The sequence below is a fragment of the Pseudochaenichthys georgianus genome, chromosome 1, assembly GCF_902827115.2.
Source record: "Pseudochaenichthys georgianus chromosome 1, fPseGeo1.2, whole genome shotgun sequence".
Lineage (NCBI taxonomy): Eukaryota > Metazoa > Chordata > Actinopteri > Perciformes > Channichthyidae > Pseudochaenichthys > Pseudochaenichthys georgianus.
The window spans coordinates 27,339,774-27,358,964 of NC_047503.1; the positions used below are offsets into that span (position 1 = coordinate 27,339,774).

General features: G+C 39.9%; 1 protein-coding gene across 4 annotated transcripts; it reads right to left on the reverse strand.

Annotated features, from left to right (window-relative positions):
- Nucleotides 1–212: 212 nt before the first annotated feature.
- LOC117445556 (stromal interaction molecule 2-like) lies at nucleotides 213–19,137 on the reverse strand. Of its 4 annotated transcripts, none has more exons than XM_034081307.2 (12): nucleotides 18,366–19,137; nucleotides 15,766–15,896; nucleotides 13,958–14,069; nucleotides 13,500–13,611; nucleotides 12,979–13,094; nucleotides 12,495–12,672; nucleotides 12,224–12,401; nucleotides 7,323–7,415; nucleotides 5,281–5,381; nucleotides 4,944–5,191; nucleotides 4,155–4,338; nucleotides 213–3,993 (listed from the first exon to the last, which is right to left on the reverse strand). In XM_034081307.2, exons 1-12 carry the CDS (start codon nucleotides 18,487–18,489, stop codon nucleotides 2,550–2,552), a joined length of 3,021 nt encoding a protein of 1,006 aa, XP_033937198.1. In that variant the 5' UTR covers nucleotides 18,490–19,137; the 3' UTR covers nucleotides 213–2,549. The 4 variants fall into 4 exon arrangements, with proteins under 4 accessions (XP_033937198.1, XP_033937192.1, XP_033937204.1 ...); XM_034081301.2 differs by having other exon boundaries at nucleotides 7,254–7,415; XM_034081313.2 differs by lacking the exon at nucleotides 7,323–7,415.
- Between the last annotated feature and the right edge of the window lie 54 nt (nucleotides 19,138–19,191).

A 19,191-nucleotide genomic window follows, 5' to 3' on the forward strand; every position in this document is an offset into this window, starting at 1 on the left:
TCAAACTGGCTGCTTAGGTACTAGTACAGTACAGTACAGTACAAATACAGATTATTTCAGTTCATCGAAAAGCTGCACCTTAATGTTTATTTTATTATATTTTATATTTATTTGAGTGAATATTCATAGTTTAATAATAATTAAAAACCCAAAACTAATATTTTATCTTTTGTGAGTACTAGTACAGTAAAGTTCAAATACAGATTATTTCAGTTCATCGAAATGCTGCACCTTAATGTTTATTTTATTATATTTTGTATTTATTTGAGTGAATACATTATTCACAGTTTAATAATAATTTTTAAAAAATATGTTATGTTTTGTGATAATTTTTTCTGCTGTACCGAAAACGTACCGAACCGAACCGTGACCTAAAAACCGAGGTACGTACCGAACCGAAATGTTTGTGAACCGTTACACCCCTATTATCTATGTATGCTTTTATAACATATGAAATGAAATAACAAGACAAACACAGTGCACAATGAATTTGAGCACAAACCACAGTATGTAGCTCAAGTGATCGGTAAAGGCTTACAGGAAACCCACAGTGACAACACCCTCTCATACGCATGCAGAGCTCAACATGCAGACAGACTGAAGCTGCAGGCTAGTGGTCTGATGAAGGTGTTGGTGCACACCCTCACTGTGTTTACCGTTTGTCAAATTGCATGCTAATCTCCTCCTGACCTCTTGTGGAGATGATAAGTAAAACACATACAAATAAAGCCCACCAGAAGAGGTTTGCCCTGCACTATACCCAACAGTTCAAACTTGATTATTTCTTGTAATCTTCCTACTAAAGTCCATACACATGAGTTCTCAAAGGCTCAAACCTACATTTTCAGTTGTTCTGTTCTGGCTACCTGCGTTATATTTCTAATAGCTATTTTATGCATTCCGGAATTAAGGTGTATGGCTATTATGTTCTATTTAGTTTGGGGGGGGGGGGGGTTACCTTGGGTGGTTATTGGCTAATGGTTTCACAAGCCAAAAAAACATTACGACATCATAAAGTGGCCAAAATCTGATCAGCTCATTTTCAGACAGGTTTTTATATACAAAAAACCTGTACAAAAAGTGAGTGAATCTTTTTTCCTGAAACTTTCAGAATATCTTTACACAGAGGGGAAACATGTTTATGTATGAAAGACATGAAAACGTGGATTTTGCATAATAAAGGACATTTATATTAATTCTTAAACTGCAATTTATTATGTCATATTGCTCTCACAAATGTTTAACCATGCTGGCAATGTTAAGATTCTAACTTTACTCTCATTACTTATATATCAAAGACAGCCCTTTGTAATCTTACATTCATATTCCAATAAAGTGCTTGTCCATGTAAAAGACAATCGAAAACATTGTATTCAGATATTTCTAAACAAACACAAAAAAAAGTATTCATGAATACTATGAATACAAATAGACTTAAGGTTCTGCCTGTATGCTTGATAAAAATATAAAAGCATATCAAATAAACTATTTGAAAATTCAAAATGTGCATTAAAATGCACCCAAAAAACAGCTCGCAAGCAAACTATTCATAAGCATCTGGCAAATCAAAGGAGAACATTTTCAAAATGTGTGGGTTGTCCAAGGCCGATCCATAGGATCAGAACGAGGACAAATTATTTTTTAAATGGGTCAATATAGGCAATGTTAAGGTTGGTTGACCCATTTCCAAGCTTACAAAATAAATAAAAACAGGAAACAATGTGATAAAAACACATATTTTGTATCTATTTATGTATATTAATTTGCTGCAGGCCATATTTTTGTAGTGCAGACTTTTTCAGCTTTTAAACATATTTAAGCCGCCTGAAAACGTGGTTTTAAATCCCAACTAAATCCTGAGAAACAATATGTAGTCAAGACTAAATAAGAAATAATACAATATAAAATATCAGAAAAACATCCTTACATAGTTTTATTTACCGGGTCTAAACCAAAATAACTCAACTCTGCTGTAAGGGTGTGGTTATGTCATTTCTTAATCAAAGAACCCCACAACTGTAATCAGATTATGATTCTAACGTTATAAATTCATAGCCTAGAAAAATTATATATGGCCCATTTCAAAATTGCAAGAAAAACAGAAAGAAATGGACAAATACAGAAACTGTTTTACCTGGGTCATTACATTCACTGAATTAAAATATTGTAATCATTGCACTGTGAAAATAACTCTCTATTCTCAATACTCATTATTAAAGGCATCAAACCCGGATCAGGATGAAAAATCTGAGATTATAAAATCACTAAATTAAAAAGTTTCTCTCCTGCAGTAAATGTTTTCATAGGAGGTTTATATTAAGTGTAAGCATTGTGTCTGTTATACAGAAGACAGCATCAACTTAATGTATTCCTTCAGACATAGGCAAGCGTCAACATCTGCATCCAAAATACTATATGGTATCAACCATATTTCGACCTAAGACTTATAATAAATAAAATAAAACAACTTCAGCTCTCAGTGCCAGATATTATCAATGAGGTTATGAAACTCATTTTCAAATTCAATAAAAAAATTAAAACACTGATTATCAGAGTTTTTGAAGACCACTTTGAGGCTTCTCTGTTGTTGACTCTTTCTTTTTAAAAAGATTTTTTAACCTCATAGATTTCTTGCTCTTTTCCTTATGCTTGTTCTTCTCATCTCCAGTCCCAGAGTGCAATGAAGGAGATTGGAAAGCAATCGTTGGTGGAGACAGTGGTGGCTCCACATCTGTTGAAGCCGAGAGGCTGGTCGGGCTTTTAGCCACGGAGTGGCAGGACTTCTCAAGGATTCCATCATACACAAGCTGGCTCAAAGGGCCAGTCAACACTTCTGATGACGATTTCCATGGTACCTGGGAGGCTGCCATAAGGTCCGGGTGTCCAATTCTACCAGGAGATGAACTTGATCCTGATGCTCCCAACTCCTCCCTCAGTATTAATTGTTTAGGTATATCAATTTGTACATCAACTGTGTCAATATCATCTCTTTGCATTCTTGGTATTCTTCTTCTGAGAGAACCAGCAGACACATCAAGCTCATCTCTTAGTATCCTTTTACTTGTTGACAACCCTAAACCAAACTCTTGCTTCTCTGTAGAGGATGAGGTATCGATAAGGGTTTCAAATCTCTCTCTGGGTAGCATTTTTAAGGAAGCAGTATCTGTGCAATACTCCAGCTCATCTCTAGATATCCTTCTTGATGGTATTCTGGTGGCTTCAATCATGTTCTCCATTGCTATTGCCCTCGTAGAGGTATCAAGCTGGCAGTCTTCTTTATTCCATGGAAGCTTTTTAGAAACTGTGTCGAGGGACATTCCCATTGTATCTCTTGTAATCCTTCTGGACAATGAGTCAAACTCAACATCATCCTGTGTCATCTTTCTTGATGCACTGTCCATTGAAGCCCCCATCATATCTCTTGATATCTTTCTAGGTCTAGGCTTCTCTGTTGTTGCATCTATTTCATTCCAAATAATCTTTCTGACATCCAGAGGTAAATCACTAACTTCTCTGTATACATTCCTTGAAGCAGTGTCAATCAAATCCTTAATTGTATCTCTCTCTACTTTCCTGACTGGGAATTCTGCATCCAACTCATCGGAAAGCACCTTTCTAACTGAAACATCCATGGGAACTTCACTCCTGTCCCTGGATTTTTTCCTGGATGTACCCTCTATTAAAGACTCTTCTTTGGACATTTTCAAAGAAAGGGTTTCTAAAGAACTGTTCAACTTTTCTTCTTTTGCCAACATTCTGCAGGAAACATCTATGGAAGCTTCAAGTTCTTCTACAGTAGTTTTGCGAACTGGACTTTCAACAACAGCGTCTGCCTCTTTAGTCAAGGGCTTTGCAACGGAGCTGTCAGCATGGAACTCAATATCATCCTGATAGAGCTTTTGAGAGCAAGTGTCAACAGAAGGGCTAGGGAACATTTTGCAGAGAGGTGGGGAGATCATATAATCTGTGTCGTAGAACATCTCTTGGGAGTCTCTATTTGTGAGAGAAATAAAAGGAAGGAATAGGGGTATGAAAAGACAATGAATCAATCAAGGAATTAACTAAGAATGTAGCAGAAATAATCTGTGCTTGAGCATGATCAGTGATTAAAAAATAATAATTGGTATTTAAACGTTTTAGGCAGGAAGACGTACTGTTTCTTTAGAGTTTTCCGGAAGAGCGTTCCTTCCTCGCCGGGGTATGGGGCTCTGATAGGGATAAGAAGGTCGGGGTCCGGGGAGATCATCGCAGCCGGTGGCTGAGTGACGCCCGAACGACGTGACCGACATATGGTGGATCCCCGTGTTCGAGGAGAGGCCTTCAGTGGTGACATTGGAACTAGAGGAAGGCCAAAGATAAAATAATCAGCAAAACTAAAACAACAGCAAACAACATCCAAATTTGTCCATACAACCTTTCTAAATAATATGGTTCTGGAAGCTTTGTGATACAGGGAAAAGTCACCGGACTTTTAGGTAAACTGCAAATGATGAGCTAGCTACTAACATGTTTATCAGCTGGAACATGTTGGCGCTATTCAGGCGCAACAACTTCTGTCCATAGCTGTACTGTTATACTCTGTAGAAGGAAAATATGATATCTGAGCTTACAAACTAGTTAAAATTCAATCAGCAATCTTGCTAACGTTCAGTCAGTAGCATTGTTAGTCAATTGGCCAAAGGTTCACATTTGTTTAAAATATAAAATGTTGTCTGAAAGCCTTGTTACTTGTGGATGTGGATGGCATCTGTTACAGTGATTGATATGTCCCTTGGTTAAATTAAGTATATACATACAGATATATTAAAAACAAAACCTGTGATGAGTGAAAAACTAAATTGAACTAAAACTATGCCAATCACATGCCTTGAACTCCAAACACATAGTGGACACTCATAGGGAACAAAGTAAAGAATCAAAAAGGATTCATTGCTGTTGCTTACCATGTTGTACAGCTGGAGAAGGAGGCGCTGTTAACAGATCCTCCATAGATCCATGGACGGAGCTGTGGCATGACCATGATGGTTGGGGCACTCTGGGAAACCCCAGAGCAATTGAGTCTGAATAGAGCTGAGCACTGAGGTTTGCTATGCCAGGATTCCTAATTATTGGAAAGCCACAGACGCGCTCAATATACTGCCATCGATGGAGGCGCTCCCGTAAGCAGGCTGTTACTTCACACAAGGCATTCCTTTGGGATATATGAAGAGCGTTGTGACATATGTTAATTATTTACTGTAACAAACACAATCAAAACTTGCAGTGTATTTTGTGACTCACTTTGCCTCCAGGATCTTCTGGTCAACTTGGTCTAGAGAGGAGCTGTGGGCGACCTGGAGAGTCCCGAACACAGAACTCCTCTTCTTCTTAATCTTCTCCGCCTGTGAGGAAGTACATGTGAAGGTCACTAAACCAAACTGAGGCTGCATGGCGGCCATGCTGATCATAGCCATGATGAAATTCCTGCCTTGGCATTTGACCTTTGTGCCCTCAAAACAAATTGTAAAATCCTTATTGACCATTACTTCTAAATGATGAAATTCCAGGCCTGGTTATGTATGTAGTAATTTGTTAGAATTTCTGTAAATGTTAATGCTTTTTTTAGGGTTTTGCAACTAATCAAGTATAGTCACCGTGACCATTGGTGTGTTTTTCAGTCCCCCTTTTGTCATGGGAGCTTGCCTGCAGACCTCCACTCTCAGGACAGTTCCGGTGCAGGCTGCACTCTCAGGACACCTCCACTGTCAGTACAGGAAGTGACGATTCTGACGAACACGTTTTTTTTCCCGCCCACCGAAGGACTCGTTTGATGGAATTTTTCAAATCACAATGGAGACTCATCACGGAGGTGATGAGTCCGCCCACCGTGCACTTTGGGTCGGCATTGGTCAAGCAACGGATTTTGACCATTTTTGTCGGAGGGCCTCCGCGCCGGCCAGGCCTAGTGCCGGTGCTCTGGTAGTCGGTTCCTCCGAACTGCGGGTTCGACTCTGATGGCCGGGAGGGTGTGCTGCATTGGGGTGGGGGACTTCCCCCACTCTGCGTGTCTCTTCCTTCCCGGGCCGGCCGATATGAAGCGTGACCAAGAGGCACCGTCCAGGGGTCCCACGGGTCCCGCAGCGGGGTAGAGGTTCCCAGCTGAACCTCCCCACCTCAGCCACGTATATATATATATATATAGGGACACCTTGTATTGTAGTTAATATCAGTACAGTATCACTTTTCATCACTTAGATTGATTGAACTGTTCTGCCCTTACAGCGCGTATCCCTATGCGTAGCTAGACAGTTAGCTAACATTTAAAAGTCCTTCAATAAAGATGCAAGGTTTTCTTTCTTCACTTTACTGTTCTTCTTTTACTTTGTAAAATTGTAACAATATAAAAATAAAACACATATAAGTATGCAGGCTTTACATAACATATAAGTAGCACTATACAAACGACACACATACTACTATTAGGAATTAGCTATCATTAGCATCACTATTAGCTAGCACATGTCAGAATCGTCACTTCCTGTACTGACAGCAGAGTCCTGCACGGGTCTGATTTTCAAGACCCGCTCCCGCCCCGCACCCGCGACGTGCAATACCGAACCCGCCCCGCTACCCGCACATATTGCCAATTAGTTCCGCAACCCGACCCGACCCGTCGGCACAAGATCCGCGACCCGACCCGAACCCGCATAGCCTATATATGAGCAGTGAAAACGTGCAATTATTAACACACGCAGTTGCATATTTGTCTCAAAAAGCGTGGGATGTTGATTATTTTCTCCATCTAGGAACCAAAAGCCTCCCAGACGCTGGGTTTCGCTCTTGAGGAAGTGTTATTGAAAATGCTGTATTCTCCGCTAGAGAGCTTCACCTCAGCCATTTCGAATGTGGCGCGCACAGCAGCAGATTGATGCGCTGCAGAGGTTATGATTATGCACGGTCCCGCGGGGGAGAGGTCTGAGGATTTAAACATTAAACTAAATTATCATTATTTCAATATATTTATTATGCAACACCCGCGACCCGACCCGCATCATCTTTGTTTTACCCAGAACCGAACCCGGAAAAAAGCGTTTGGAAAAATACCACCCGCGAATCACCTTTTTTGCGGGTCACCCGTCGGGTACCCGCGGGTACCCGACCCGATGCAGGACTCTGACTGACAGTGGAGGTGTCCTGAGAGTGGAGGTCTGCACCGGAACTGTCCTGAGAGTGGAGGACTGCAGGCAGACCCCTCTCCCTTTTGTATGCATTACCTCTTCCTTGGCGATTGCAAGCTGTAATTCTGCTCTGTGCCTCTTGACATTGTAGTATTGGACTTCTACCTCATGTGTCAGCTGCAACCACAGCTGGAGGGTCTCTGAGGCATTTGAGCTAGCCTGCATGTCCTTCTCTGCCTGCTTTAGTGCTCCACGGACCTGAAGGGGTGGCATCAGTCAAATATTAGAGATCAGTTTGTAGACAAATGAATGAAAACTGATGTTAAAGCAACACACTCTCACTCCCTAAGCGTCCAGGAGCGACGTTTGGTCAGTGTCCGTGGCGTCCAGTTGTGACGCTCCTAGGCTCCTTCAGCGTCATAAAGGGACGCAAATAGCTTTCAACTGATTGCAATGTATTCCCATCTGCGGCGGGATTTGACGCTCATGGAAGCACGGCATTCGTTTGTGTCGGCTGCCCTTAAAGGCAATGTGAGCGTCCATTCCCATTGGATAACGGAGAATTGTACACCCGGAAGTAAGTATTCCTCTTACTGTCGATTGATTATACAGTGATATCTGCACTACTCATCGACTAAAAAACACCAGATTATCCTTGTTAATTACACAACATTGATTGGTTTAAATTGTGTGCAATGCTTTTGTATTTTTCCCCTTCGATTCGGAGAAACAAATATTTTTTCTGAGTAAAGGATGGCAGAAGACACTACACTACCCAGAATCCCCAGCTATCGTTTGGACTACACCATGTGCTCTGTTTGACAAACCCCGTGATAGTCCTCAAGCTCTGTGATTGGAGAGTGTGCTCCGAGGGTTACGCCGATTCTGGAACAGCACTTGAAATGGGATGGAACCACGCAGACTGTCCAAAACTGGATTTGAACGGGTCCACCGCGTCCCCCCCTCCCGCACCCGGTCCCCAGAACTACACATGCTGGCTATTCTGTTTCGCAACATGTTCTCTATGGCACGTCTCTACTGGGAGTTGTAGTTTTAAAAGACGTTTTCGTATTTCCCATAATAAGAAGTTGCCAGTATTAAACTGTGTACATCCCTGGAGGTTTAGGGGATAGGAAACACTCAAATTTAAAACATATAATTAATAAATGGGTGAAAATTGCTTGTGCCCATAATGGGCAGCATTAATATATATAACACACATGCCAGCTAAGGTCAGAAGAGCTTTATTTAACAGCTGGTCTTATGTTTGTGACCCCTGTTGTTAATTGATAACATTACATTAATTGATAAGCCTGAAACATGCACTTGTCAAGGTTCAGAGGCAAGCTTAAGATAAGATATACTTTATTGATCCCAAGTTGTAACATTTGCATTACATCAGCATGTGTAACAGTTGTAAATATGCAGTGGTGTTTATTTGTAAATCATTTAGTATAATCACACAAATTCTGTGTTTTATATTTAACAATTCTGTGTTCTTTATTTATTGATTGTTCAATACCTGACAAGGCCGGAGATGAAATATCTACATACATCTTATAAGAGTATAATACATTATGTATAATATCAGTTAAAATAAGTGCTTCAACATAGTTAACATTGCTGGAGGTATGCACAAACATTGATAGATGTCTTGTAATGCACTATTGAGGAACCTGCGACCCAAGTTTTTCATTCAATGCAGAACTACACCATAGTTGTGTAGGCCTATATGATATGTCAATAAACCTTAGAAAATCTTGAAATCTTGAAAGGGATGTGCAAAATAGTCATTATATACAGTCTTTAATTAATTATTAGTAGAGAATACAGAGTAATGAATATACTTTATAGGGATCCTATTAATATCTAATAATACAAATAATGAAATTCAATAAAATGCTTTATTACATGGCTTAGTTGAATACTCGATTCTGATTGGTCAATTCAGAACACGTGACACGTTGTTAATACCGAACAGACAGACCGCTGTCAAGGACTTATTGACCGTTGTTAAGGACGCTCACATCTTCAGAAAGAAGTCCGGTCGATTTAACTGTATACAGTTGGGCCGAAAAGCAAACTGCATGCAGTTTGCTTTTCGAACTGGGACAAGAAAAACAGCGGAGAAGTAACGGGGCACAAACCCTCCTTTTTACGCAGCGGTCCAGACATAGACATCAAACGGCGACACATATTCACTTGCCAGTTACTTTGTCATTAGGGCAGGGATATCTAGATACTTTCCAAGGTTTGACATCATGAATTGTGCTACTTTTAAAGCAAGGAGCGATGTTTTCAAATCTGTAATCAAAAAGCTCCTCAAAAACGCAAGCAGTTCCTACCGTTGGCTTTTCAAACTGACAAGAGACGCTCTCACTGTTTTTCAAATGTAACAGTTTGAAAAGCAAGCAAACTGTCTGATTGTCTTTAGTTTTCCGCTGTCGTGTGATAGCAACATGGAGGATTTTAACATTCATTTTAATATATTTGGAGAGCACAGTAATTTGGAGTAATAGTTAGTGGCTGATGAGTCCCCAGTGAAGAAAAGAAAAAGACAAGAGGGACAAGAAAACAGCGGAGAAGTAACGGGCAGAAACCCTCCTTTTTACGCAGCGGTCCAGACATATACATCAAATGGCAAAACATACAGTGTGCAGTTACTTTGGCATTAGGGCAGGGATATCGAGATACTTTCCAAGGTTTGACATCATGAATTGTGCTACTTTTAAAGCAAGCAGCGATGATTTCAAATCTGTAATCAGAAAGCTCCTCAAAAACGCTATCGAAGCAGTTCCTGCCGTTGCTACGTTAGTTCAAACAGTAACATCGGACTATTTTTCTTCGCGGATGCATGTCAATTTAAATCAATACATACAACTATTTTTTAAATCAATAAAATCATTTTCTAAATCCATAAAAGCATTTCAATTAATATTGGGAGTCATAACGTTACTTTGTTGAGAATGTGGCCATGTAATAAGCGGGATAATGTGCAGCGACTTGGTCATTATGGGGAAAAGAACACCGACAGGCTGATCAGGAGCCCGACGCGAAGCGGAGGGATCTAGATCGGCATGAAGGTCGCAGCACATTATCCCTTACTTAACCACTAGGTGTCCCTTTATATCAGCTGTGCACCTTTATGGTGTAAATACAGCCTATCTACCAATTGGATCAAATATAAAAGTCAGCCGAATTAGTGTTGATACTGCAAGGAGACGTATTGTGTGAAAAGAAATGTAAGATGTTGTTTAATGGCTGATATATTTATGATCCACGTCACGTTTTCAGTTCCTCATGTTTGTCTAGAAGTCTTCTCATCAGGGCTCTATAAATACAGAACTACGGCAGATATGTAATATTTAATGCAGCCGAACCGTGTATTACAATGCCGTTATGTGATGACTTTCAATGAAAAAAGCAAGCACACTCAGAATAAAGTATTATTTTATTTTTTTTAAATGTTTTCGGTCTGTTTCCGGTATTTGTTAATGACGATGTGCTGTGAGATGTGAGACTGGAATTGCACACGGGAAAATAACGTAGGCTATCTTTAGATGCGGATTAACTAATATGTTTGCGCTGTGGACCAACACTATACATTGACGGGGAAGGGGGTAGCAATAACGATAACACCATTAAACAGTTACACAACATAACAGAAATAATATCGATAGCAGCGTCCCTAGCAACCACCTTGGTAACAATGAAAACGTCGCGATTTCCTGAAGTAATCTTCGTAATAACTAGCAAACTAAAGATCATGTACATCCACTGCACACATAATCTGAAATAACAACTCATATTTCTCGCATCAAATGACATCAAAACGCATTTTAATGGCCAAACTAACTTTAAATAGGCATTTTCCACCGAGAATAAAACGAAGTTCGGCCATGTTTTCTTTTTCTGCAGGGAGAAATTTGAAGATCACGTGACATAGAAGCCAGCCATTGGAATGAATGGTGAAAAAAACTGTAAAATCAATCGACAGTAAGAGGAATACTTACTTCCGGGTGTACAATTCTCCGTTATCCAATGGGAATGGATGCCTTTAAGGGCAGCCGACACAAACGAATGCCGTGCTTCCATGAGCGTCAAATCCCGCCGCAGATGGGAATACATTGGAATCAGTTGAAAGCTATTTGCGTCCCTTTATGAAGCTGAAGGAGCCTAGGAGCGTCACAACTGGACGCCACGGACACTCACCAAACGTCGCTCCTGGACGCTTAGGGAGTGAGAGTGTGTTGGTTAAAGATCTCCTATCATGCTATTTTTAGGCATCAGTTATATAAAAACAATATCTAAAAACATGTCTATGATGTGTTTTGCTCAAAATACCAAACAGGTCATGCATTTTAGACATCCCTCATATCCCTCTATTTCAGCCCTGTTAGAGAATGGCTGATTCTCTGCTGGCCCCGCCCCCTTTTGAGCACGCAGTCACACTGTGAGTTCTGTGACGAGCAGGCTGTCTTTTCTCAGATAAATGCTGCAGTGATCAAACGCCATATCATGTTCCAAACCACATCAAAGATTATTTTTCAAAGAATATTTTCCGATATTACGTAATATCGGACGCAAATCTGGATCCGTTGTACCCCCCGTTTTTAGAGATTTGGGTACGGAGGAAAAGAGAGAGGGTTTTATTTTCTGAAACTTTGTGAGTTCCCTGGTACACCGGGGACACATATTTATGTATAAAATACATCAAAAAGTGCATTTTGCATGATAGGAGACCTTTAAAGCCTACAATTCCTTCAAATAACATTCACCTGTTTGCAACTTACAAATTATTTATCACTTGTATATAGACTCTTATGGCACTACTTCTATTCTATTTTATTGTATTTACTTGCACTATTTTATCTGTTATATTGTGTGGCACTGTTGGAGGAGCATGTCACTTAAGATTTTCATTGACATAACTACTCTGTAGCTATGTGCGAATTACAATAAAAGCCTTGAATCTTGAAATAATTTAAACTTTCCAAAGTCTACCAAAGATGACAACATGACAGGTGATGGCTAGAGAGTGCAGTATCCTGTAGTTGTGTCTCTACCTGCACCAGCTCTTCCTCTGCCCATCTCAGGCGGCTGAGTTCACTGACAGCTCCCTGCCTCAGCTCGTGCAGTCGGTAAGCCTCCTCATGCGCCCCCATGATCTCATCCCTCATCTTCTCCTCCAGGTTCTGTTTTTGCTCTGCCACATTACGTTTTTCTTCCTGTGCTCTCTCCAGTCTGAGGAAGTGAAATGTTTTCGGTGCAATCAAACCAAACTAAGTACATTCAGTAATGTATAGTAAGTGTCGTGAGAGATAACCAAAAACTCACTGTTCCTGCATATCTAGGAGGCTCTGTTCAGCCCTCTGAAGACTTTCCAAATCTTTGATCATCCTGGCTATGTGGCATTTACTAGCTTTGTTCTGGGTCCCAGCAAACCAGCAGCCTCCAACTCCCATCACCACCGATACAATGAGCAACAGGTCCTTCATATAGTTATGAGGGGGACCTGAGGTGGAATTGAGAGTAATGATTATGAATTGTTGATTAATCATACAAAATAAAGGGATAGTGAAGAGTAATTTACACATAAACAAGTTAGCAACAACAAATTTGACATTCTCTTTTTTAATTGACACACTGTTTCAGCCTATTAAACCGCTGCACACTGGTACTTTTTGGGATAAACAACACAATAGGGACAAGTCAAATGTTATCTGTTAGATACTGGAAACATCTGAAGAGTTTGTAGGTATTTAAGCTAAAGTGGCAGGTTGGTAGAACAGTAACAGATACACTAAAGAGGCCTTCTTACGTGTAGGAGGTCCAAACAAAACAACATCCAGAGCTTTGATGTTGAGCTTCTGTTTGTCTCTCTGGTCCTGAACCCTCAAATGGCCACTCAGAAATGCTGGCTCATTGGCTGCAATCCTGCACAAAGGTGTTAGAGTTGAATGTGTTGTGTGACCCTTCAAAACAACTGACTTGTTTTTAAAGTGTCTCGCTTGGAAGACACACAAGAGATCTGGCAGCAGTCAAATAGTCTTTTTTGCTTAGGAAGATTTCTAAATGAGTGAAGAAAAGTTGCTTCAATACTTCCATTCTTATCTCATTTAGCAAGGAGATAATCTCATCCCGTAAATAAAGTAGGATTCTCTTATTTCCACAGTTTTAAAGTCAAATATGAATTATTATTCTTAACATCTTCCCTTAACCACATAATGTATTCCATTGAGGTCAAGGAAAATTGGGGAAAATATAAGAAAATGTTAATTTGACTATCTGATTGCAGCCTTTATCCCGGTTGACTATAGTATTATTTCTGGATATCCTCACCTGGGGAGTGTATTTCCATTGACCTTAAAGTCTTTAAAGTTCCTTTCATACTGGGGCAACTCAACAAAATCCTTCAGCCAGCGGACCACATCATCTTGAGTCCAATTATGTACTGAAAGTGAGACAAAGAATAAGATAAAGTAAGACAAGATAGACTGACACCTTGTGGAACAAACCCTGTCTCTCCCTGTCTCTCTCCCTGTCTCTCTCTCTCTCTCTCTCTCTCTCTCTCTCTCTCTCTCTCTCTCTCTCTCTCTCTCTCTCTCTCTCTCTCTCTCTCTCTCTCTCTCTCTCCATCTCTCTCTCACACTCACACTCACACTCACACTCACACTCACACTCACACTCACACTCACACTCACACTCACACTCACACACACACACACACACACACACACACACACACACACACACACACACACACACACACACACACACACACACACACACACACACACCTTCAGACGACTTCCAACCCCTCCATAGCTCCTCGATTGTGATGTGTTGGTCTTCTCTGTGCAGGTGGCTGTGTTTGTTGGTCTGCTGCTGCTTCATGTCCTCGATTATGAACTGTATAACATAAGAGAGGGACAATGGGAATATGTAAAAACTGAGAGAGTGAAGATCTTGGCCAAGGCCTTTCAGTAAATCCAAAAATAATCTGTGTATTTGCCATGTGATTTGGATCCCCTCCACATTTGATTAGGTTCTTTCTTTCCATGTTACATCTTTCTACGAAGTTGCATACAAATATGACTTGTAGTTCTTCTGTATTCCTGACGACAAACAAACCTACACACACACACATACAAACAAACCAACCCGCGAATATAATGTCTAAAAAATGTGTGTGTGTGTGTGTGTGTGTGTGTCTGTGTGTGTGTGTGTGTGTGTGTGTGTGTGTGTGTGTGTGTGTGTGTGTGTGTGTGTGTGTGTGTGCGTGCGTGCGTGCGTGCGTGCGTGCGCATGTGTGAGTGTTAATGCTGTCTTGGAATGTGTCCGAGGCTGTAAACGGAGACTTCATATGATTGCGAGAGGAATCTTGGGGCTGGGTTTTGATGAGCCCAGCCCCCTCCTGAAGTCTCTATGGCGACCGCAACCTGAGCCCCTGGATACTGTATCCCTGAACTGCATTCTATATGGCGAAAGTATTCTAGAATCATGGATTTACTACCAATGTCAGATACAACTTAAGACTCACAAACTCTTTGGAATAAATAATAATTAACTTTGGATATTCAATACTTAATAGTTATTAAAATGTGATCCTCAAGACACCTACTGTTGTGTGAACCACCACAAATAAGGTTTGTCTTTGGACACATTTTGTCAACAAGATATCCACAATAGGGTAAGTTGCAGTCCTAAAACTTCATTGGTGTGTTTGAGAATAAAATGAAGACTAAGTTAAAAGTAGGTGTGGTCCAATCAAGGCCACTGGAAATAGGGGGCTAGGAGGTTTTGAAAGGGCAATTGTGGCATTATGACTGGTGTGATCCATTACATTACATTACATATCATTTTAGCTGACACTTTTGTCCAAAGCAACTTACAATAAGTGCAAAAACCACGAAGTTTCAAACTCCGAACAACAAACAGAGTGAGTGAGTTGTGCTGGTGATTTAGTTAAAAGGCCTAAACTATAACTAAAAAAGTTATTTGTTTTTGATCCCATTTTTGATCCTATTGCATAATGGTCTTCAGTTAAAGAAAATTATTTTTTTAGAAAGAAAACTATGTTTAGGAGGTGCAATATAGTACAAGTATGCAAAAAGATCAGATACGATAAGATAACAGATATCTAACCATTTTTGGAAATACAATTGTGAAATTCAGTATTGTATTTGCCCATTAACTTATTGTTTTTTTTTGTCATGGAATTTCACTCAATTACAGAAGTTTGCTCAACTTAAATAATAGTATTTTATAGAATGTATTACATCACTGAGGCAAATCAATACTTTTTTTATTTTTACTATAATAAATTGTCTAAAGAATAAGAGATGCAGTGGTCGGGTATCATTAGGAGGAGTTATACTGTTAAGTGTAACTATGAAGGTCACCAGCTTTGCCGTGTTCTATTAGTGCAAACCAATTTTGACACTGAGCCAAAAGCAAAGTAATACTGTTGCTATCTTTGAAGTAGCATTTGACTCTTCCAGCAGCCAGGACACCTGTTGTTGCTTTGCCCTGTCTGTCTAATGCGAGAGCATATATGCAGGGCCAGCTAGGAAAACAAGGTAAACATAAATGATGAGTCTTGTACCTCCACACTCTCCTCCACCTCAATCCCTCCGTCTTGATCATCGTCCATCATCTGATGGATGCTCCGAAGGGCTTCCAGGCTGTAGCGGTCTGCCTCGCTCATACATGGTGGATATACCACCATGCAGGGATCTACATGAGACAGGAAGGCAATGACATTATATCAATTAGTATTATATTACACATATCAATCATATCAATCGTTTATTTTGTAGCAGTAATGGATGGACAATGCTCGATTAATCATTCCAAATTCAAGGAGCAAAAATGATGTGTAAACATTTAGTTATCCATTATCTTCTGTACATCATAGAACTATTCTCTTTTTGTATATTGTGAACTCCTAAACATGTACAAAAGAAAAACGAAAAAAGTAAATGGCCATGGTTTCTCTAAAAACACAAACAATGTTTCGGACAGCAATTATTAATTGCATGTTTGTTAAAATAAATTGTATAGGATGTCCTGTTAGACCAGTAGTTGAAAATTATGCCACACAATATGACACATGTAATCCTAACGCCCTCTTGATGCTGGAAAGGGACATCTGTTGCTAGGTATACCCCTCTCTCTCCATATATGTTGTGACTGTCGATAACATTTAAATTCCACACAAATCTTAATTATTTAAAGGAACCATTTCTATATATGTGTACAAACATAGGGAATAACTATCTACACATCATTTTAAGGATTTGTTGACAAAATAATTTCTCCTTAAAATGCCTTTAGTAGCTATACATGGTCCTTGCACTTTTGTTTGCACTTTTTTTTAACCACCATTATCAAGGAAAATATCAAGCTTTTTAAGTTAAGCATAATATCTGAGCCCAATGTCCAAATGTAAGTCTGAACCAGGGCTTTTAAATTCATCTTATGCCACAATAGTGGAGTCAACAAGAGAGTCTCTGAACCAAGAGACTGACAAGTTCTGGCAAGCAAGTTTGTTTCTGTAGTGTCTATAGATCTAAGCAGACTGTAACAACTACAGTTTTAACCAACTGTGAAATGGAAACACATGTACATGTGGACTGTAGACAATAACAATGCTTTTTAAACTCAATTTATGTAAGTTATCAAATGCTGTTATAAAAATAAAACATAAACTACGGTGTTGGCCAATGAGCTTTAGGCTAAATCCTTAACTCCAGCGCTCTACAAGACAAGGTTTGCCAAACATACTAGCAAAGATTCTCTAGAAAATCAGTCATTGTGACCAAATGTACTTTTGTAATTACATGTTAAACGGTAGTGTGTTCCAGGCTCAATACGGGAACACTAATAAAGGAGAAGATGACACAGCTTTTCATCATCGTCGTGAGTCAGAGCCCATTTTTGTTTCTGTGACTGTGTTATTTGGTTGCTCCAAGGAGCTGAAGGGACAGGGGTCAAAGATCTGCTTGTTAAACTGTCAAAACCAGCTCGAGTAACATACAGTATGCTACTCTCCATCCACAATGTAAGGGGAAAACAAGGGATGTGAAGTGGCTTCAGATGAAACCTGTGAAATATTTATAAGTTCTGATTTTAATCTCGGAACATTTTGCCAAAAATGTTGTCAATAATATCAAAGTAGTATAGTTTTAAGTCCAACACGGTGCTGTAGTAAAAAAAGCACCGGACTAAATGATGCTAATAGACTAGTAGAAAAGCACCAGGGGTGCAGAGAAGGTTTTTTTCGAAAGTTTTAGAAATAACACAACATGAACAGAAGGGGACAACATCTATCAAAATGATTAATTATTCAGCTTATTCTCACATAAAGGATGAATGTATAGAGCTAAGACATTGATCCCATCATAGTTGTTAAGGAAAGTTGCATTTCTCAACAAGGAGGTGACCTCCCAGCTTGGCATGGCTATCAAATATCAATGGTCTATGCAAAGACCCTCTGGAAAGTGCGTGTCTGAGTGTGTTATCTGTGTCCCTGTGGGACCTAAACATGACCCGAGTTTCAGTCTTTTCACAGGTGAGCTGTTAGGAGACCTGGGAACATGAGAGGAGCACAATGCAGTCAAGTTAACTAGTTATGAGGATACAGTTTTAGAATAAAAACAATCCAAACAAGGTCCAACAATATTTAGTGTGAAAAGTTTTTTTCATGTCTTTACATATATCTCTACATGTCATTTTGGCAATGACTCAAGAACACATGTTAACAAAGGGTGTTCTTGTAAAGTTGGCTGCATTGTCTCGAGTACAATGACCTGTGGACAGTGCTTTAAAATAAGGCAGTTTATCTTTCAGAGTCATCAAAATGGAAAAAATGGACATGAAAACAAGGGCTTTCTTTCAAGTCGAATACATAAACAATATTTTCAGGGTTGAAACCAACATGGTTAAAAAAATGTTGAATGGGTTACCACCATGTGCACAGTTAGGATACATGTTTTCAAATTTGAATGCAAAATTGGATAAGTTAGAAATAGAATAATGCGAAATGACCGTCTGCCTTTCTCAGCCATTGTAGAGACGAGATTGAAGTTATGCCTTTAGTCTAACTTTTGGAACATTATTGGCAGTGCATATTTGAAAAAATGCAACTATAGGAGTGAGAGCTGATGTACAGCTTTCCTATATAAATTGGCTCTTCTGTAATACCTGTTGGGTCGAATCCTGCGCTCCCTCCGGGGAAGGTGAAGCCCTGGAGGTCCCCAGCGCCTTGCGCGACCACAAAGAGCGCAGCGGGGAACACGAGGAGCAGAAGGGGGGACAAGGGAAGCATTTCAGATGGTAGATAATCCTGTTGTCCAGATTTAAGAAACTTTTTCAAACAGAAGGAGTAAGAACATACACAGTAACAACCCCCGTTTTGGAGGCAACGCGGTCAGTCAGCGACAGTCGTCAAGCGATCCGAGTTACTATTTCAGGGTCAGCCTTGCAAGCGAGATGTGATACCGATGATTCACTTGAGAAATCATGCAAGCTGGGTAATTGGCACTTCGAATTGTATGAAAACGCGAAAAAAGTTCCAACACGACTCCAACATGATTTGTAATATCGTCCGAAGAGGTCTGTGCGTAAAATACTCCAAATATGGTCTTTGGTATTCCGGCAAAATAAGAGACAGTGGTATTATTAATCCAAACGTGGCCTAATAAAAAGTTAGAATAAAAAATTCCTGACGCTCATCCATCATTATTCAAATCCAGAGTTAAAATTGCACTCAGAAATAGATTTTAAGTGTGCCAATGTTGTTTAAATATGTAGACAAAATCAGCCTATAATCCTGCTCATGGTGAAGATGTCTTCCCTGCTCCTTGTTGTTCCTGTTGTAGTCTGTCTCTTTATAAACCTGATAATCGGATTTGTCCAGTTCTCTCTTCTGTCACCACTTTCCCAAAAGAGACGTAAGAGTTGTGACGTTCTTACGCGGATATGACCTCCCCACCTCTTGTCCCCCCCCCCCCCCCCCACTCCCTCTCTA